General features: G+C 43.8%; 1 protein-coding gene across 2 annotated transcripts in view; it reads left to right on the top strand.

Moving 5' to 3' along the window:
• CMIP (c-Maf inducing protein) overlaps positions 1 to 21,874 on the top strand; it is a 153,475-nt gene that overhangs the window by 116,161 nt on the left and 15,440 nt on the right. For both annotated transcript variants that reach the window (XM_082232314.1, XM_082232315.1), the window contains 7 exons: positions 1,783 to 1,944; positions 5,220 to 5,261; positions 9,938 to 10,000; positions 11,790 to 11,870; positions 14,920 to 15,023; positions 15,585 to 15,689; positions 17,583 to 17,936. In XM_082232314.1, the coding sequence (XP_082088440.1) occupies positions 1,783 to 1,944; positions 5,220 to 5,261; positions 9,938 to 10,000; positions 11,790 to 11,870; positions 14,920 to 15,023; positions 15,585 to 15,689; positions 17,583 to 17,936 (911 nt within the window). The remainder of the gene's footprint in view (positions 1 to 1,782; positions 1,945 to 5,219; positions 5,262 to 9,937; positions 10,001 to 11,789; positions 11,871 to 14,919; positions 15,024 to 15,584; positions 15,690 to 17,582; positions 17,937 to 21,874) is intronic.

Below are 21,874 nucleotides of genomic sequence, written 5' to 3'. Positions count from 1 at the left end.
GTCTACCCCTGCCCAGTTCTAGGAATATTGCAGCACCAGATGCTCCCAGATCAACCAGAAAGCTTTATAAAATGATGGTGACACCCATATGACACCATGGCTGCTTCAAGGGCATCAGAAATGTCAAAGTTGTTCCTAAAATACAATTTCCTACTACAAATGGTTATTGGAGGCATACTGTCTATGCAAATGGGAGGCTACATTTACCTATAATTTCTAATAACTTTGACATCCATTAAGAATCCTGGTTTTCTGATGACATCAAGCTTTGCTAAAGTACTACAATGTGGGGGGCGGGGAATGTGTGGAAAACTGTTTGGAGGACCCATACCCTTAATTATTCATTCATTCATTCGTTTGTTTGTTTGTTTATAAAATTTTTATTAATTTTACAAAGTTTTAATAGACATAAACAAACAAACAAACACACAAACAAACATGTATAATTTCATATCCTTTTTTTCCTTAAACCTTACTTCATCGACTTCCCCATACCTCCCCTTTCTGCATCCCAATTTCCAAAATTATTTCAGCAAATCCTAACAAAACTTTATTTTATCAAATTTTCCCTTATTCTTTTCTTTTACTTAATCTTTTGCAGCTGTAACCCCCAATTTTCCCTAGAACTTCGACATTTTAACATTTATTAATTTTGCAATATTTCTTAAGATAAATTTTGAATTTCTTCCAATCTTCTTCCGCCGTCTCTTTCCCCTGATCGCGGATTCTGCCAGTCATTTCAGCCAGTCCCATATAGTCTATCACCTTCATCTGCCATTCTTCCAGAGTAGGTAGATCTTGAGTCTTCCAATGCTTTGCGATGAGTACACTTGCTGCTGTGGTGGCGTACATAAAAAAAGTTCTGTCCTTCTTTGGCACCAATTGGCCGACTATGCCCAAGAGAAAGGCCTCTGGTTTCTTAGGAAAAGTACATTTAAGTACCTTTTTCATTTCATTATATATCATTTCCCAGAAAGCCGAGCACGTCCAAAGGTGGTAAAAGGTACCTTCAGTCTCTTTACATTTCCAACACTTATTATCAGGCAAATGATAAATTTTTGCTAGCTTGACTGGGGTCATGTACCACCCGTTTGTTTGTTTGTTTACTGGCGTTATTAGCCATTCAAAATATCATATTTTCCCATGGTGTCCAACATTTAAAGCCACAAAATCAGAACAATGTAATCACAATAATAATAACAACAGAACCTTTCTTTTGCATTTAATTCCTGATCTGTATTTTAATGTAAAGCAGGGATGGAGACCCTTCGGTCTGTAAGATGTTGTTGGACTACAGTTCCCATCATCCCTGGCCACTGCCCACACTTTGTGGGGCTGATGGGAGTTGGAGTCTAACAGCATCCGGAGTCCAAGTTTCCAATCCTTGATGTAAAGGGGGTGGGGTGGAATTCCCTATGCACATTAGTTACCTTTAATTTGGGTTTATTGAGCCAAATATTTGTTGTGTGAATCAGGCCATCACATATCTGTTTTCTAAAACCCTAAAGAGAAACAAAACAAGCAAAACCCCAAAACAGAAAAATAATAATGTAATTTTCCACCACATAGTAAAATATGGCTTCCTCTTTCCTTAGTTCTTTTTTGGGTCCCCCCCCCCCCCACACACCTGCAGAGCTAGAAGCAGGAAGCATAGAACAAATGGAAAGGTCTCTTTTGACCATATGGCATGTGGAAAGTTGCTTATCTTGCATTCTCCCCCCCCTTTTTTAAAATAACCTTACACCTGAATTTGTGTGGCTTTTATTTTATTTATTCTCCTAGAAAAAGATCTACAAGTATAAGAAGGTTCTGAGTAACCCAAGCCGCTTGGAGGTGGTTCTGAAGGAGATCCGGACCTTGGTGGACATGGCGCTAACGTCACCTTTGCAGGATGAATCGATTCATCAGGCTCCACTGGAGATTGTTTCCAAGTTGCTCTCAGAGGTAAACTTTGTGCGCCTCTTTTCTGTTAAAAAATGTTAAGTCTCAAATGTGTACCTGGATATCCAATGCCAAACAATATCTTTGGAGAAGTGATTGCGTGCAGCTGTTTACCTTGTCCAAACCAGGACTCCCAATTTGTCGGGTCACCCCAAATTTGCAGGTAGGCAGGCACACATGGAGCATCTTTGCACTGTTTTGCCATATTCATTAACGAGCTGGGTGGAGGGAGGTGGGAAGGTTCGAAAAACAGAGGCAAATCATGCAGAGGATAAGAAATGATTTGAAAAGCAGACTATGTGAACAGCTGTTGAAGGATATTGGGCATTTATTTGTTTTTTGAATGCCATATACTCCTGCCTCCTCTGTCAAAGCTCCAAATAAACCTAGAAAACTGGTAAATGTGCAATCAGTTTATATTTATATAAATATAAACAGCAATTCCTTCAAAACGCGTAACTTCCAGAGGAAAAACCATTTTAGTCTGTCATAGTGAGAAAACAAAGAACCATAGATGTAAAGATTGATTGTCTTGTAGGCTTTTGTAGACTGCAGCTCACATAGTCAGATGCACAAAATATATAGGGCAACTGTTGAGGGACACACTATCTTGAGGGTGGTCTTCTGGGGGCCACATGTAGGCTGATGGCCAAAGCATGTGTGTGACCATCCTCCCTCTCTTCTGCCCCTCTTCCTCATCTAGTGGGCTGCCAGGAAAGAAACAGAGGGCTTTTGAAATTAAACAAGAGCCACGTGGGATTCAGCTGAGGGCTGCATGTGGCCACAGAGCCAGTGGGTGGTATTCCGTAATACTCCTACTCAGAGTAGTCCCACTGAAATTAATGGGCATGGCTAACTTAAGTTCATTCATTCCAATAGATATTCTCAGAGTAAGAGTCAAATACAACTCCAAAGTTGCCCATCCCTGATAAATGGGGCATGTTCCAGCTAAAGGGAAGCACTTTGAAGAATGAGTGTCCATAGGACTTTTTCCAGGGGAACAGGCAAGGGACTAAAACACTGAATGAGGGAAGTAGACATGAGAAAGGTAGTGTCTGTACATTTTGCCTCGCATCTCAGGTTCTGCAAATGCCAGGAACCAGTCCTCTTTTAAAACGAGGTTCATTGCCGGGCTCTTTCCTTTTGAAATAAATGAGACCTTGTCCATACTGTAAGGGAAAATGTCGTGGTTTTTTTTTAAAAAAGCAACTATTCAGAGTTTGAGGAAAGTAAAACAGGTCTTCTACCTTTTCCTAAAAATTGTTAATGTTAGGATGGAGCAGGTCTCATTAGACCAACTGATTCCAGAGAGACACAAGAACGGCCCTGCTCCCATACTATCAGCCATGCACCATGATAGCACTCTGTGTATGAACCTTGTCTGCGAGGCGGGTTTTGTGCCACTATAGACCAAACTTAGTTAATAGAAATATAGCAAGATCTGCAGCTCAACTGCAGAACATCTTCCTTGCATGCAAAAGGCCCCGGGTTCAATCCCTGGCAATCTCCAGGTAGGGCTGGGAATGCCCTCTGTCTGAAACTCTGGAGAGCTGCTGCCAGTCAGTGTTGACAGTACTAAGCTAGATGCCCAATAACATGGTATTAAGGCAATTTTCTATGTTCCTGTGTGGGAGCAGATGCAGACAGAGTAGTCAGATACCAAAAGCTGCCTTATGCTAGGTCAGACTCTTGGTCCATCTAGCTCAGTGCTTCGGCCTGCTGCTTTTTTTACAGCAGCAATTTATGATGCTGCGCTACTGCAGTTTGCTTTATTGCTAGGTTTGCTTTTAATTTTGTTGTGATATATTTATTGCAAGCTGCCTTGAGTACGATTTTATCATTGGAAGGTGAGATATAAATGTCCAAACAAATAAATAGTGGCTACTCGGACTGGCAGTGGCTCTCCAGGGTCTTAGGCAGAGGCCTTTTCTGTCAGCTGTTACCCAAGATCTTACTCAAGACCCCTTTTTCCATAGAAATAAGGACTCAAGAAGGGCCCGTCTGGTCTAGCTTCCTGTTCTCACAGTGGCCAACCAGGTGATCCCACTTGTGATTCTTAGCAACTGGTATTCAGAGACATACTGCCTCCGACAGCAGAGGCAGAACATAGCTATAGTAGCTAGTAGTCATTGATAGCCTTATCCTCCCTCAATTCATCTTATCCTCTCTTAACTCCATCCAAGTGGGTGACCTTCACTGCTTCTTGTGGGAGTAAACTCTAGCGTTGTCAAGGGTTGAAGCTAGGATCTTTTGCATCAAAAGCACAGGTTCTGCTGCTGAGCTGTGTTCCCTCTCCCACTTAGGAAAATGTGTAAGGGGAGAAGCCATAGCCCAGAGGTAGCCAACAGCCCTCCAGCTGTTGCTGAACTACAGCTTCCACCAGTCCCAGCCAAAATGAACCCAGTGGTCGGGGATGATGGGAGTTGTAGTCCAACAACATCTGGCGGGGAGCATGTTGCCCATTCCTGCCAGAGCTTAGTGGTGGAGCACATTCAACCTAGACATAAAGTCCCAGTTAAAGATCTTGGATAGTAAGGGGAAAAGTTACGAGAGCACTGTTGTAACTATGCTGTGTACACAGAATAGTTCCATTGAAATTAATGGGCTTAAGTTAGTGATGCCTGTTTGTTTCAGTGGGTCTATTCTGAGTAGAACTAACTTTGAATAACTGGAAAGCTTTTGTCAGTCAGAACCAACAGTACTTGGCTACATGGTTCGACTGGGCATAAGTTGTTGACTTGGACAGACACCTTTGGTATGGGAGACATTATTCAGTTATGAAGACCAAGTTGACCTGCATATACACATGCAAATTTTCACCTGCAGGCCACAGATTCAGGACCAAAGCTGAGCTCGCTGTCTTTGCTTTCACACAAAAATCCAGTATTGATACCACCTAACCCTAGCAGCCCAAAATTAGTGGGGGTGGGATGAACAGTCTTTTTGGTTGTCACTGATCACTGGAAGTTAGAAACTCTTACAGATCCACTGCAAATCCCCCAGGTGCTGCTGTGGTACCATCTGCCAACCCCTGCTCTGGGGCCTGTTCTTGGATGGGATACTCTTCAGGTCCAGTCTTGAACTCTATGCAGGACAAAGGGATGGGTGCTAGAACATATGGGGGCTGATGGGCCACTCTTTTAAGACTGTGCCATATTGGCCACTCTTCAAGACAGGACGCTTAAGGGAAAAGGACTTGCAAGCCTACCCAGATTTTAAAAAGAACAAAAACAAAGCAGGCTTGCTTGCTGATTTTCTCATTTGTTTTCCCCTTTCAGAATAATAACTTAACCACTCAAGAGCATGAAAACATTATTGTGGTGAGTATGGAGTAACATATTTTTGTCGTTACCTTCATTTTGTTTTGCTTACCTTTTCCCCATCTTTTTTTTCTTCTGCTCATTTTTCTGTACTGTTCTACTATAGATCTAAAACTGGTTTCATTCTCAGGGTTTCTCCTCACTACCACAAAGAAATTTGGAATGTTAGTTTCATGAGCATATGAGAGTTTTTATGTACATCCTAACAAAAATGCAGTTCCTAAATTACTTGGGGGGTGTCTACGTTTGAGGAGGCCATGGTTATAAATTCTACTCTAGGCCACACTCCTGACTGTTTCAGGACCTGTTGGTTCCAGCAGGTATGGGGACAGATCATAAATACATATGAGATGTTCACTTTGCCTAGTTAATTTGTGTTTGTTCCATCAGGCTTTTTTCAGCAGTTTTTTTGTCAGTTTTTGCATTATTACTGACTTGACCTGCTGCAATTGGGCAAACGTAATACATTTCTTAAAAATAGCACTGCATTGAAAGCATCCTCATATGTAACATTAAGACAAGCAATGGTTGGACTCAAGGAAGCAAATGTGTGGGCTCTCAGAGAGAGGATTGTGGCCTCTTTGCTCCTCATTCTGATGCTACACTGCCGTAAGCTAAGCAGTGGGAAACTTCATGTGGCCCTCCAAGTCTCTCTGTCTGGCCCTTGGAACTCTCACTAGGCCATACCACAGGCAAACAATGTTTGCAAAAAGTGCAAACTTTAGGGGAAGGTGTGTGCATAATGCATTATATTAGGGGGAAATTCCTTGCAAAAATGTTTACATTAGGCAAAACTGCATATAAAAATGTATTCCCTGGGAGAAAATTGCAGTAAAATGCTGGTGAATTTTCATGAGGATTTAAAAAAATAATAATTTGCAATTTGCTGTAAAATGTGGAGAACTGAATTTAAGATTGGAACAATGAGATGCTGAGAGAACTGACACTGACAGTTCCTTCCATTCCTATTGTGAACATGACCCATGCCTAAACCTAAATCCATAGTTTTTGACTCCTGACCCCACCCGTTTCCTGCATAAATATCTAATCCCAAATGTTTCTGGTTTGCTAGTTAAATAAGAGGAAAAGTAAGTATTTGTCCTCTCCATAGAGCCATTAAAAATAAATAAATAAATAAATAGATCCTAATGATGCTAGCAATTTGTTAGAGAGGTGAAAATTGCCTCCCCTCATTCTAATTTGATTTCGGCCACTGGCGATTTCCAAGAGATTTACTCGGTAATCCAATATAGGATGTTGCTATCACCTGATCATATCATGTCTCGGCAAATCTTCCAGTAAAAGCAACACGACAGCAGAGCACAGCTGTCGCCAGGTGTGAATTTTGCACTTAGCCACCACTCGGGAGCCCAGTTGAGCTGGGTGGTTGTCATGGCAATCCGTTTCCAAAGCCACAGTTAACATTTCCTTTCGATCCCAAATAGGTTAATTTGTGCTCCCTGTTATTACCTGCCAGCAGTATAGTCAGAATGCCCTTTGAGGGGTGGGGTGGGCCACTGAAAAACAAGAGCAAATGTTCTCTGCTGTCCTGATTTGGAGTTCAGTAGCAGCAGGATGGAGGTTCAGGATGCTTGCCCCATTGTTTCCTGCAAAAATCCTAAAACTTTTTATACCACAAACGTTGTACCTGGGGTGTTGTTCTGCTTTTATTGTGCCATAGTGCAAATGGGCCTCTCCAGGTGGCAATAATATGGTAACATAGGGGGAGGCAATGTAGAATAAATAATAAAACAGAATGAAGTGTGAACAGCTGGAGAAGGCACTCCTAACCACCTGAGCCTCCAGTGACAGGGTTGAATCCAAGAGCAGCCCCCAAACTTCAGATCTGCTCCTCCTTATTGGCATATAGAATCCTTAACGACCTGGGGCCAGTTTGCCGGAAGGATTCCGTTACCCATTTGTGCCCACTTGACCTCTTCTGTTTGTGCTACTCACAATGTACCACACAATGTTGCTACTGCACTTGTAAGGAACTGATCCTTCACTGTCACGCCTCCTGCCCTCTCAAATTCCCCTCCCATTGACATTAGGCAGGCACCATTGCTGTACTCTTTTCAGCACCTGCTAAAAACTTTTTTTTGTTTAGGCAAGCCTACCCAGACATGTAAAGTCAACACATATTTTTAGGTTATAATGTATGTATTTAATTTGTTGGTTTTATTTCTGTTACTGGTTTTTTTATATATACACGGCCTTGGCTGGGGAGTGTGGGGTATAAATAAAAGTTGTTATTATTATTATTATTATTATTATAATTATTTAAAAACAGTCTTGTTTTTAACTTGTGACTCTTAATGGCAAATTTGATGCATATTGTACGTTCTTTGTAAGCTGCTTAGAGATTTCATTTACTCTTAAGCCGTATACAAATTCTGTTAGATAAATAAATGTGTGCAAACTTCTGGCGTTTGAAAGATTTAACACAAAGTGTCCCAGCTGTTGTGCTTAAAGAGATCAACTTTGTAAACTGATACCAGGAATCCCTTAGTTCAGGGATAGAAAGGCCCAAGGGCCTCCCCAGATACTGAGAATCTTTTGTTCCAGCAACGCTGTAATTTACAATGAAGGCAGCAGTGATATAATGTCATTACATGCACCACAGCAGCTATAAACCTTTAATATATTTACTGTATGTAACCACATTGAGTTGCCTAGTGATGGGCAGAGAAAGGATGGCCCAGGGTGTAGGTACAGCAAACATCTTGTTTTGACTGAGTAATTTCCACAAAAAGCAGCAAAGCTCTGAGACTCCCCTGCACAAAATATGGAGAGTTTAGCTTTTTTGCAGCAGGGTGGGGAATGCCAGGTCTAGGGGCCAAGTGTGGCCCTCCGGGTCTCTCTGCCTGGCCCTTGGGACTCTCTGCAGGCCACACCCCTCACTGGCCCTGATTCGTACACCGATTTTGCCTAGCTGTAAGGAGTCATTGAATGGGACACAGGTGACGCTGTGGGTTAAACCACAGAGCCTAGGACTTGCCGATCAGAAGGTCGGCGGTTTGAATCCCCGTGACAGGGTGAGCTCCCGTTGCTCAGTCCCTGCTCCTGTCAACCTAGCAGTTCGAAAGCACGTCAAAATGCAAGTAGATAAATAGGTACTGCTCCGGCAGGAAGGTAAACGGCGTTTCCGTGCGCTGCTCTGGTTCACCAGAAGCGGCTTAGTCATGCTGGCCACATGACCAGGAAGCTGTACGCCGGCTCCCTCGGCCAATAAAGCGAGATGAGCTGGACCTAATGGCCAGGGATCCTTTTACCTTTAAGGAGTCATTGAACTCTGATATTGCCTCTTTTGCTTGCCTGGGTGTAGTGTAGAGGGGTGTGTGAGAGCATGTGTAGAAACTTGCCTACTGTATAAAGGTAAAAATTGCATTTCTTGCTTTGCCCACTTTTGCCTCTGGCCCCGCCCACCACCAGCATGTGGCCCCCAGACTTTGCAAGAAGCATCTTTGAGCAGCCTTTGAAAATAAGTCTTATCAAGTTAATAGTCTGAACATTTTCTTACTTACTCACCTCTATTGAATGTTAGTTTGTGAAAGTTAGAAAGCAGAGGGGATGGAAATCCCTGTATCTGCTTCCAGTTTACTACAGCTTCATCTGTATGTTCCACTAGCAGGAATTCTGACTTGCCATAGTAACATTTGTGAAATGTTGTGTGAAAACGTGTCATCATCCTGCTGACAGGGACACAAATGTGACTTGCAAGGAAGCTTTCTTTGCACTGGCAGCACAAAAGGTTAGAAATGAATTTGCTGCCCCAAATGTGGTTAGGCATTATGGAGAACTACCCTAACTGCCAGCCTGTCACGTGGTTTTGTTATTAGTTGTTTGCTTTCTTTTATAAACTTTATAGTGGGTTGATGCTTCTAAGGCATCAAGAAGGGGGGAGAAGGGGGGGGGTTTCAAATCAGAGCCTCCAGAAACCAGCCTCAAGCATCTTACCTCTACTCCACTAACTGGTGCTCTGGCATCCTTGGCAAACCAGCAAACTAAATAAGCAGTGTGGGGGCCCCCTTACTTTAGTGTGTTTCCCTAGTATCCTGACTATTGTCTTAGTCTACATTATCTGCCTCCTTAGATTCTTTTCTCCCAGTGCTGGAACCCTAGCCCCAGGCCCCTGCCATCCCTGGGCCCTATGGCTACCTCTGTGCTTGACAGAGTCTAGGGGCTTAACAGTGTTTTAATTTGTACAGTGTTTGCTGTACCGCAGTACCTGTACCGCTGTACCTAACATTTGTTTTTCTGTTTTGGGTTGCAAGCAAATAAATACTAGACAGATGCTGCTTTAATTATTATTTAAATGGTTTTCGTCTTTTACATATAGATACTTTATAAGAAAACTGGAAAGATGATTACACACAAATGATGAATGAATTATTAAGTAAATTATGGGGTTATGCAATAATGTCAAGACTAATTTATTATGTTGGTGTGAATGATGGAAAAAATAAGAAGTAATCAACATTTGTATGTACTTATTGATATTGGTAAATGAGAACTTACTTATTTTACAGAATATATTCATGTAATATGCAAACAGGAATTGCATACCAATATGAGTTCAAATTGGATTTTTTCCTTTAACTTAAATTAATAATGCAACTTTCTGTCCCTGACACAGTCAAATATCTTATGTATAATCCTGTCCTCTCTATTTTTAGGCACTTGCACCTTTGCTTGAAAACAACCACCCACCTCCTGACTTGTGTGAATTTTTCTGCAAGGTATTTCTGAAATGTGTGTGTGTGTGTTTTAAAACATTCCCCAGGCTTTGCTATGCTCAGTGCACATCTACGCTGCTGACTTCAACTGGTTTAACCTTCATGGGAGGTTTGAATATACACTTTACGTTCTGTGCATTCAGGAGTTTCCCTACCCTCAGTGTTTGGGCATGCTCCTTTCTGGTGCCACCAATATAACCATGGATCTTTCCCTGCTGTTAAAATAAACGGGTGGTTTCCTCCACATATAGCCAGGCTCCATGTGCATATTGAAGCCATTGTATTCTGGCAACGTTTTCCAGATATTTTAATGCAAAGCCATTACATTTTTAAAAACAGCCTGTACATACAGGAACAGGAAGTGGACCATAGCCCAGTGGCAGAACACATGGGAAATTTCAGACGCAGCAAGATAGGCTTGTGCTGTCTCTGCCTTTCTTCAAAGCCTAGTGCAAAGTGAGAGACCGGCCCTCCCCAAGTTCACTGGTACATGCAGACAACTTGGTGGGGGAGTTTGGCATTTGGCGACCCTGGGTAACAACTAGCTACAAAGCAATGTAGTGGTTAAGAGTGGGAAACCAGGATTCGAATCACACTCAGCCAGAAAGCTCAGTAGGTTACCTTGGGCCGGCCACTGACTTTTCACCTAGTGTTCTTCAACTTTGGGTCTACTGATGTTGTTGGGCTGCAATTCCCATCATCGCCACGCCAGCTTAGCCAATGGCTGGGGATGATGGGGCAACATTTGGGGTTCCAAGGTTGAAAATACAGTGGTACCTCGCAAGATGAACGCCTCGCAAGACGGAAAACCCGCTAGACGAAAGGGTTTTCCGTTTTGGAGGCGCTTCGCAAGACGAATTTCCCTATGGGCTTGCTTTGCAAGACGACAGCCCATAGGGAAATATCCGGGACAGCGGGGAAGCGCAGCGCGTCTTCCCCACTGTCCTCGGACCTCCTCCGAAGCCGGGCGGTGGGGCGGGAACGCCTCCTCCCGCCGCCGCTGGGCTTCGGAACGCTGCTCCGAAGCCGGGCGGCGGGGCGGGAACACCTTCTGAAGGCAGGCGGGGGGCGAAAGTCTTTGTCCCCCCCTGCCTGCCTTCCCAGGGGCTTTTAAATCGCCCCGGACAGCGGAGAAGTCCTCCGCTGTCCCGGGGTTTTTTAAAATGCTGGGGGTGGGAAGAAAAGCCCTTGTCCCCCCCCCAGCCTTCAGAAGAGGTCCGGGGACAGACTGTCCCCGGACCTGGTCTGAAGGCGGTTTCCCTAGGAACGCATTAATTGATTTTCAATGCATTCCTATGGGAAACTGTGCATCGAAAGACGAAAAACTCGCAAGACGAAGAGACTTGCGGAACGAATTAATTTCGTCTTGCGAGGCACCACTGTACCATCTTAGCTCTACTGGCCTCACAGGGTTGTTACAATAAACTGTTGGTGTGAGCCAGCTGTGCTCTCCTTATGTTCTTGATACATGCATTGTTTTTGTATTACAAAGGGCAAATTGCCCAGTGGCAGTTCAATGTGTATCGACCATGGTTGTCCCTCCTGTTTCATAAGATTCAGATCTTCCATAGTCAAAATTTGTTTTTAGAGTTCCCAGTAAGCTATCTCTTTAGAATTCTTCACACAGTTTTGGTGCATTTTTGTAACCCACAATGTGAAAAACCAATTTGGGACCATCTAATTTTCTTTTGTTGATTTATTTGATGGCTTTGTATATCGTTGGTGAGAGATCAAGTTGCCTCTTCTCAACTCTTTTTTCAAATATATGTGTCTGTGTGCTTTCTTAATGCAGCATTGCAGAGAACGCCCTCGATCCATGGTGGTCATAGAAGTGTTCACTCCGGTTGTACAAAGAATCCTCAAACACAATATGGTGAGTTAAGTTGCTTATTTTATTTATTTCATGTTATTCCGTTTATGGATTACTTCCTATAAAATATTTCTTAAAGTGATTTAGCAATAAAAACATCAACAATAAAAAAGATCGAAATTCTATACAAACATACACAATCAAAATACTTATATTTGCAAAATCCATTTCATATATAAAAACCATTTCAAATCCAGCCCAGATACAGTGAAATAACAATCTCCACATTTTTAAAAATACAAACAAACAAACAAACAAACACCAAACTTCTAATCAGTTACAAAGATGTTCCTGTTTAATCAGGCTGCAGATTTTTTAACCAAAGTTGTGGGGTGTTTTTTTCTCCTGTTCAAGTCATTAGAAACAGCAGGCACCAACTTAAAAGAGGCCTCCCTCTCTCTTGCAAACTGGAGATACTGCTTCTTTTAAGACAGAAAGGGGGCTGAGCATCCTCTGAATGCAGAAGGATCCAGGTGCAATCCCTTGAATTCCTGGTGAAAAGGATCCAGCAGTGGAGGTTCAGAAGGATTTCTGCCTGGGAACCCTGAGTTGCAACTGCCTGTTGCTGTAGGCAGTACTTGGTCAGATGGACTAATCGTCTCTGACCTGTTAAAAAGCAGCTTCTGGCACTCGTGTTTCTTCTATGGCACAAGCTTGTGTTGTGTAAAAACAAAGGAAATGACGCTTTTTGCTTCAGGGGGAGCTGGTGCCCTTGCATGTCCTGCTCGTAGGCTGCTCAGGGGCATCTAGTTGGCCACTACGAGAAACACGATATCGGACTAGATTGGTCCCAAGGTCTGATCCAGGGGAGTTCTTTTTATGTTTTCATGGCCTGACCCAGCAGGGCTCTTTGTGATAACATGTGCAGTGTGCTTATCTTTCTTTCCTCCCACATGAAACACTGTCTTGTGCTACTAAGCCACTCAATGTCTTTATGCTGTCAGTGGCTACTAATCCTGATGGCTGTGTTCTACCTCCCTATTGGAGGCAGCAGGCCTCTGAATACCAGTTGCTTGAAACTGCAGTTGGGCAGAGTGCTGTTGTGCTCAGGCCTTGCTTGCTGGCTTCCCAGAGGCACCTGGGCGGCCACTGTGAGAACAGGATGCTGGACTAGACAGGCCTTTGGTCTGATCCAGCCGCCAGGCTCTTCTTAGGTTTGTAATTATTTTTGCTCATATACAGACTTAATCAATAGATTGCTCAACCTATGATGACTATTTTTTAACTGGATGACAAGCCCTTCTCTGAATAAATGCTGTCAAAGCCACAGGATGTAATTATTGCCTTCTTATGCTATGCAGCAAATTTCTTTGTAAGTGACGCTCCCTTTTTTCCATTTTCAAAAAAGTGCACATCGACTGATCTTGCAGCTGTTTGCAGGTCATTGCAGTGTGGAAAGGCTCACACCACTGGTGTCAGATTGCCTGCAATTTCTCACTTGGCACCAGGAATCTCCAACAACGTGTGTGTTAAGAATCCAGTGCGATACCAGATTTATTTCATTTTTTTCATTCACATATTTTTAAATGTGTGGAAGGCAGGGGTTTTGTGGCCTACAAGCCTGGGTGTTTTGGTGGTGGAGACAGGATAGAGAATGGGATGGCGGGAAACAATTCCTTTAAAAAATCTCAATTAAGTAGCAATTAAGTTGAAGGTTGGAACAGACAATTGGCAGTGGCTTGGGGGGGTGTAAAATTGCTCTTTAGCTACAGGCTAGAAGATCAACTGTGCAGGCTAGATAATGAGAATCTGGATTTATTGTGTGCAAGTGGCCATGTTTTTTCTTCGCTCAGGCCTGCCTCAGCTGTTGCAGTCTGCCTTATTAGTTGTGATGGGATTGGACCACCGCCACACGTGACACCATAGGAGCATTTGTTATTCTAATGGCGTTATAAGTGGAAGCATAAATCTAGATTCCTTTTATGATCTCATGCACTTCTGTTTGCAGTCAAACCAGGAGGCTTTATAGTCAGGCACTGAATGACAACAGACTGAGGAATTTCATGAAGAAACAAGAGCAAAATGTTTTGCCAGGCAGAGGCCACATAGAGAGTCAAATCACAGCAGATGACAAGCTCCCTGCCCCCCGCCCCCGCCCAGTGCTCATACCCCTTGGTCCCCTGCTGACCCCACCACACTTAAAACACCTGGAAGAAGCTCTCAGTACAAAATCAGGTCTGTGACAAGCAATAGATTTTAGTAACGGAAGTCTGTTAATTTCTGCCGGTCTACTCTTGAGTATGATTTAGCTGATTATCACGCAGTAGTAATATACTGCTTTTCAGCTCTGCGATTCCTAAAGCAGTTTATGAAACTATTTGAAAAAACAATTTTATAAAGGCATTTAAACCTCCTAAAATCAATATTGGTGCAAATGAGATGGTTACAGAGACTGCAGCTAATTTCTTGTTGAGAGCATTGAGGATTGCAAGTAGAAATCTTATCTTAACAAACAGAATCATGTTTCCCTACCTGTTTATGTTTTGATTATTTGGTATCTTATTTTTTTGTGCATTAACTGATGCATAAGTTTTATTGTGAGATCTGTTAGTGGGACCAATCCATAAATTTATTAATTACATGTACATATAAATATGGGGGGAAATGCTTGATGACAGAAGTCAGCAAGCAGAAAGATAGGCTGGAGAATGTTATCTGTGCCTTGTTTGAATGGAAAATGTAATGACCATCTGGATGGCTCTGTTCTACCAACACTCTCGCAAGCCGTATGTCTCTGAATACCACTTGCTGGGACTCACAAGTGGGGAGCGTGCTGCTGTACTCAGGTCCTGCTTGTGGGCTTCCCATAAGCTTCTGGTTGGCCAATGTTTGAACATGATGCTGGACTAGATAGGTCTTTAGCCTGATACCAGCTGCACTCCTCTTATGTTTGTATGAATGAAAGTGGGGGTTATAAGTGGTGACTAATGCTGCCTCACATTGTTAAACAGGTCCAGGTGAACATTTCCTCACTTAAAATCCACAGCTTGAATGAAGCCTTTCATCCATTCTTCTGTGACATTATTTGCTCTCTCTCTCCTGTTTTGGGCAGGATTTTGGGAAGTGCCCTAGGTTGAGGCTTTTTACTCAGGAGTACATTCTGGCCTTGAATGAACTGAACGCTGGCATGGAAGTAGTGAAGAAGTTTATTCACAGGTCAGTGGCTTGTTCTCTCTCAAAAACTCTGCCCTTCTAGGGTGTTAATCCTTTAATTCTCCTCTCTCTTCTTCATCTCCTCAGTAGCAGCACTAGAGTTGCCAGTAGTAAGTTTCAGAGCTGCTTCTATTTCACTGCCAAACGTTGCTCTCCGGCGGAAAAAAAAATGTTGCGCATGGGCACATGCTGAGCAACCCTTTCTCAACATTCTAGTCCTACACTGCATTTTGTGTCCATAGATTCAGGCTACAGGCACACGACCTGCAAGCGACTTTATGGCAGGAGAGGCTAGGGAGAGAGAATTTAAATTTAAAGTGGGATAGCAGAAACACGGGAAAATGGGATGGCCCCTCTCACTTTTGGTTCTGGCTCTGCTCATCTTGGGACATGGCCCTGTCTGCTTGTAGCTCTGACTCCACCCCCTCCAGCATGCAGCCTCCAGCAAATTACCCCTGGCAGAATGCAGCCTTTGGGGGAAAAGGTTCCCCACTTCTGATTTACTCCAGCACTGTTGCCTCGCGATTGTGCCCTCATGCTGCTACTTTTGTGTTGTCTTTCCAGCATGCATGGCCCTACCGGACAGTGCCCCCACCCCAGGGTCCTGCCAAATCTCGTGGCCGTCTGTTTAGCTGCCATTTATTCGTGCTACGAAGAATTCATCAACAGGTTAGTAGTCGCGGTCTCTGGAGTGAAGGTCTTCTCTTTGGCATTTGGTTGACAGTTCACTTGTACTTTGGTTTTGGATGCCTGAGTAATCACAAAATTCATATGGTACACTGCCAGTTGCAAAAGGTTCATGTCCCAGCTTTCTCACAGTGGCAATTGGAGAAAAAAAGGATTGCCACTTCCGTGTTTACTGTGTGGCCTTTGAAGCACATGTCTGTGATTCACATGCCAGGCATGTATCTTTGTATATTCTGGTTCCTGCACCTTATTTATTTCATTACATTGATATCCTGCCTTTCCCTAAATACCAGAGCATTTTCTTTGTGCATTTCAGATATGAAGTTCAATTTAAATTGTGTTTGAATTTACATGGCATCAGGGGTAGCCAACATGGTGCCAGATGGGGAAAAAAGGGGTTTACAGCTGAAAAAGATTAAGTAAAAGAAAAGAATAAGGGAAAAATTCGATAAAATTAAGTGTTAGGATTTGCTGAAATAACTTTGGAAATTGGGATGTAGAAAGGGGAGGTATGGGGAAGTTGACGAAGTAAGGTCTAAGAAAAAAAGGATATGAAATTATGCATGTTTGTAAGTGTCTTTGTTTGTTTGTTTGTGTTTATAAAATTTTTGTAAAACTAATAAAAATTTTATAAAAACAACAACAACATGGTGCCAGATGATGCAGGACTGCTATTCCCATCAACCTTGGCCATCAAGGCCAGTCATAAAGGATGATGGGAGTTGTGGTCTGTCAACACCACGTTCCTTACGCCTGCACTGCATGAGTACTTCCAACCTCTTAGTCTAAGTAAGACATTCTTCCGTCCCACCCTCCAAGCCCAGGGTTTTTTTAATGAAGAGGTCCAGAATTGAGGCCTGCCTCAGAGCTATGTCATGTATCCCAGAAATCTCTTCACCTTAACTCTGAAGTATGTATGTGGGAAGGGACTCCACACATGCTCAGAGGAACTTTAATTATCCTTCATATATTCCACAACTGAGCCCTGCAGTGTGAGTGCAGCCTGGGTGCATCCCATCACACGCCTTCCCCATTTGAACCTGAAGTGGTAGCAGATGGCAGTTAACCACAGTATAGCTTCTGTACTGTCCCAGATTCATGAATTGTCTGCTTTGTGTCACCAACCACTGAGCACACACAGAAGGTCCACACAGCAGTCCAGGGCAGATTCCTGTAGGAAAGAGTCATAGTTCTGTGGTAGAGCACAGACTTGGTGCACAGTGGGTCCCAAGTTCAATCCTTCGTATCACCAAATATGGCCTGTGTGAATCCCTGGAAAAACCATTAGTGTAGGTGGTTCTGAGTGTAGATGGAACAGTGGTCTGACTCAGGAGGGTAGGAAGCTTGCTAATATTTGCGCAAGCCCCAGGCCAAGTTCACTATCATCCCCAAGTGAACCATTTCCTCCCTCCCCACTCCCCATTACCAGAGGCACGAAAAGGATGTTGAGGGAGCAGTGGCAAGAGCCGTAGGATTTTCTAGCTTTCCATAGGGCTGGGAGAGTGTTGGGGGTGATGCCTCCAGACTCTATCCCTTCCTCAAGTAAACTCTCCAACAAAGCTGGACAGCTGTCTACTGGAGTATGAATTTCATCACAGTTTTTGCGTCATTTGGAAGAGAGAACCACATTCCTCCCCATTAGCAATGGGTTCACAGGCCTTCAGAAAAATATGGCCCATACTGTAAATTCTTTGGGGAGATGTTTGTTTTCCTCTGGTATAAATAGAACTGTGGCAATTGCAAGGGGCCAAGATGTAAGCTGGGGATCTGTTACAACACAGCTAGGCTACCCCTCCTCCTTACTAATTTCTGTTGTGCCTGGCTAGTAAAGGCTTCTTTTTTAGACTTTAAAAAAATTATGTTTTTGAAACACAGCCGGGACAATTCTCCAAGCCTGAAGGAAATTCGTAACGGCTGCCAGCAGCCCTGTGACCGTAAGCCCAATTTGCCTCTCCGGCTGCTCCACACGAGTCCTGACTTGGTGTCCCAAGAAGCCACACTGACTGAGTCCCGCCTCAAGTCGGTCATCGTCACGTCGAACGAAATCCACGTGGAAGTCGAGCGCAACAACACAGCCAACCAGAAGATGACGGCCAACGTCGGCAACGACAGTGAGCCCAACCTGATAGACTGCTTGATGGTCAGCCCCACCTGTAGCACCATGAGCATTGAGCTCAGCGCCCAGGCGGATCGCATCCTCGGTTGCTACGTGGAAATACTCAAGATGCTGTGAGTAGTTTCCATGCCCTTTGAAGCTGCCTCTCTTGAACTGTGCGGGTGTGGGTGGGCGGTGGGGTGCATTTCTGCCTGGCTTTTTCTCTTCCACATCTGCAGGCATCCAGTGAGATGTGTAAATAGCAGAGCAATAAATCTAATGCCGGCATTAATGTCTGCAACAGGCATCTGGCCCGGCCAGCGGAGCTCCAAAAATAGCATCCAGTGGATGAAAAGGGCCAGTTTCTGTTTGCCCGTTGACCCCTGAGGATATTTTACAAGATAGCGATGTCACTGCCTGATTTTCTGGGTTGCTCCTTGCCTGCCAGTCACCCCTCCGCTTCTTCCATTTGAAGATTAGATCCCGACAAGTTTGCTCTCAGGCTTCCTAAGGGGCCAGCCAAAGAAGAAAATGGAATGTTCCTTTGATCAGTGTAGCAGAAGGCACAGGTGCAGGGGTTTCAGAGTGTGGTGGAACTCGTGTACGATAATTCACCGCAGCTCTCTCAGCTGATCTTGGGTGGCTCCCCCCCACTTTCTCCCTCATCCCAGTAGTGCTCAAGGCACTGTCAGGGGCCATTGGACTGAGGTAAAGCACATGCATGGCATGGAGGAGGAGGTTGTCCTAAACTCAATCGCTAGCATCTCCAGTTTTTAAAAAGGGATCAGGTGATGGGAAAGACACCTCTCTGCCAGAGACCTCATCCTAGTACACAGTACTGGGCTAGACAGAGGAAGTGTTACGGCTCAGTGGTAGAGCATTTGATTTACATTAGAGAATATCACAGGTCCAGCCCCCAGCATCTCCAGGTAGGGCTGGGAAACACTCAAACAACCTGAAAGTTACAACAGAAGTGTGGAGTATAAATAGCACTATCAAGTTACAACAGCGTCGCAAAGAGTTCCAAAGTAAAAAGCTGCCTGATTCAGAGCTCCTCTGTGTACGCCCTCCATAAAGAGACTGGGTGCCCAGAGGGCAGGGAAGGGCAGCATTTATGTTCACGTAGCTAAGAAAAGGAAAGCATGGAATGTCAAATGTGCCATTTTTCACTGTCCGTCCCCCAGTCTTCTATGTTGAGTTAGTTTTTCAGACAAAGCAATTTCCTAAATTTTGTCAAACCACCTGCTCTGTGGAGGACCCTCCAGGCTTTTCTTGCACGTGGCCACGAGCTGCATCCAAGAGGAGGGATACTAGTTCTATATAGATCAGAGGTGGAGTATGCGAATTGTCAGTGGATAATAAAACTTAAGCTGGCTTTGGCTATATAGGCCTGCCTATTACCTTTGAGATGGAAAGACTCCCTGTTTGTAATCCTGGAGAGCAGCTGCCAGTCAATGACAACAGCACAGGACCAGATGGAGCAGTTTGATCAGTGAAGGGAAATATATCAGTCTTACTCAGAGTGGGCTCACTGAAATCAATGGTCATGACTAACTTAAGTCCATTAATTTCAGTGAATCTACTCCAAGTAGAACTTAGTTGGGCACCACCAATTCTCTGTATCCACTTTCAAAAGAAAGAAAAAGAGATGCAGCCATAAATGGAAGACAAAAAAATCTCAGGCTACTGCGTTATCTTTCGATATCCCCCATGACCATGGCTTCAGAATGACGAAGGCTGCACGCAGTCCTAACACTACTGGGAATAAGTCTCATTGTATTCAATGGGACTTAATTTCTGAGCAGACATGGCTAGGATTGTGCTGCAAGGCTGCACTTCTATATGTATACCTGGGAGTTAACTCCATTGAACTCAGCATAACTTACTTTCGAGCAGACATGTATAGAATTGCACTATAAGTGCAAGGCGGTTACCTTGCAGAGTAGGCAAAGAATAATTCACATTATTCTCTGATAGGAGTGTCTAATGCTTACAAAGCGAAAAGCCATAGGTGGGTCCTGCATCCATGATTTGGTTTGAATAATTACAATTTATTATTGCAATTATTCCCAGAATATGCTGTCTGCTTAGTATTGCACAAAGAATCTTACTGTCTCTGTTGCCTGTATCATGCTTGAGAGTGCTGAGTCAGATCCTTCAAAGAACAATTAAATGGATTGTGATGTTCTTTCTACGAGTTTGCCTTAATGCTGTCTCTAAGAAGGAGCTTAGTTAAACTCCACTGAATGCAGAGATCTGTGGCTCACATGATGGAATGGCTTTCTTTTCAAACTGAAGCCTGCTATAGGAATGGGAGCAAAATTCAAACCAGTTCGTATTTATAGGTGAATCAATCCAATTTGTACTTGAACTGAAACACAGCCATCCTTTGAACTTTGCACTTCTCCAACTTTTGCTATGTAGTTATCCAGCCAAGTAATGTGTGCAAAGATGCATATGTTAGTGGAAAAACATACAAAAACGTGTTGTATTAGGGGAAAGCTGCTTTGCAAAAATTGGTTATTCAGAGAAATTCACACTAAAATGCTGATGAGCTTCCATGATGACTTTTAAAAATAAATAAATCACAAACTCGTGTGGGGAACTGAACTTCAAAGGAAATATGAGAAACTGAGAGACTGAAATTTGCAGGTTCACCCATCTTGACACTGCTGCGGTGTTTACTTGCAGAGCCAGGTAGAAGAGGAGATACTGGTTGGAATGCTTTTGCCTTTAATATGTTGCTGTCTTGTTTCTTTTTTTAAAGAGAACAGATATCACTCCTAAGAAGTTTATGTAGGTCTTTGAATGACAGGTTTCCTTTACAGGCTCCCAGAATATGCAGGTTTTGGTGTGGTATCACTGTTAAACTGTGTGCTGCTTTAAGAGTGCAGTGCTACAAAGTGGTATATAAAACTATCAATAAAGAAATAGGCTGGTTTCAATGAAAAGGTGTTGACCAAACCGCAAACGGATTCCTTTTGTAGAGGAGAAAACTGAAGTAGGGGAGGTTGGCGGCCACTTAGGTCTTCTTTCAGCTTGGCCCCACCTTCTCCACATTCCCCTATAGGTCAGCTGCATGCTTCAAATACCCTGTGTGCATTCTCTGATGTTATGTTTATCGGGGTTGCCCCTGGCTGCTAATATGTTTTGGGATTGTTTCGGCTCTATGGGATCTGCAGGGCAGCTTTTTCTATTGAACCGAAAGACGACACTGGGAAAAGGGGAAAGGCCTCTGGTGGTGTCCATGGAGCAATGACAGCCATGGGGTGTGTGTGTGTGTGTGTGTGTGGATAGATAGACAGACAGATAGACACACACACACACACACACACACACACACACAGATATACATGCAGCTCAGGCAGAGGCTTGTTTGATTTGCTGAGTTGACTGTCGTTACAAGCTGACATGCTGCAGGTTTGAAGGTGGGAAAAGAGAACTGACCAGGCTGTGTCACGTGGCAGCTCAATAAGCCTTTGTGTCTTAGGGAGCTGATGGCCCTGCTGGCCATGAGCTTTCTGTGACCTTGGCAGAAAGGGTCGCACAGTCAGAGATGTGCAGCTGCTGGTGGCAGGGGGTATGTTTTGGGGTCTTTGCATGATTAGGAATTTTAAGCCCCACCTTTGCAACTGCTAATAGATTTGGGGCGGGGAGCACTTAGCTGGCCTGTTGATTGATGCTTCCTGTGTAAGTGGTGAGCCAAGCTTAATTTTGGAAATAAAGAGTTGCAAATGTCTTCTGAATGTCATATTGTTTGCACCGGGGAGATACCAGGTCAGATTGTTTGCCCATTTAGCCCAGTATTGTCTGTTCTAGTCTTTTGTCAACCTGACACCTTCCAGATGTTTTGGACTCCAGTTGGCAAGGAACAAGGAACAACTTTCTTTGCATGTAAAATGCTCTGGTTGTGTTTGCTTATCGCAGCCTTCCCCAAGTTGGTGCTCTCCAGATGCTTTAGACTGCAGCTCCCATCACCATTACCTGTGCTGGCTGGGGCTGGAGGAAGTTGTAGTCCAACAACATATGAGGGGCACCAGGTTGGCAGATGCTGGTCTTTCCTGGCTGGCAG

The sequence above is a fragment of the Podarcis vaucheri genome, assembly GCF_965113315.1.
Source record: "Podarcis vaucheri genome assembly, chromosome: 7".
NCBI lineage: Eukaryota > Metazoa > Chordata > Lepidosauria > Squamata > Lacertidae > Podarcis > Podarcis vaucheri.
Note: the sequence above shows the minus strand (reverse complement) of the source record. Positions and strands in the feature narration are given on the sequence as shown.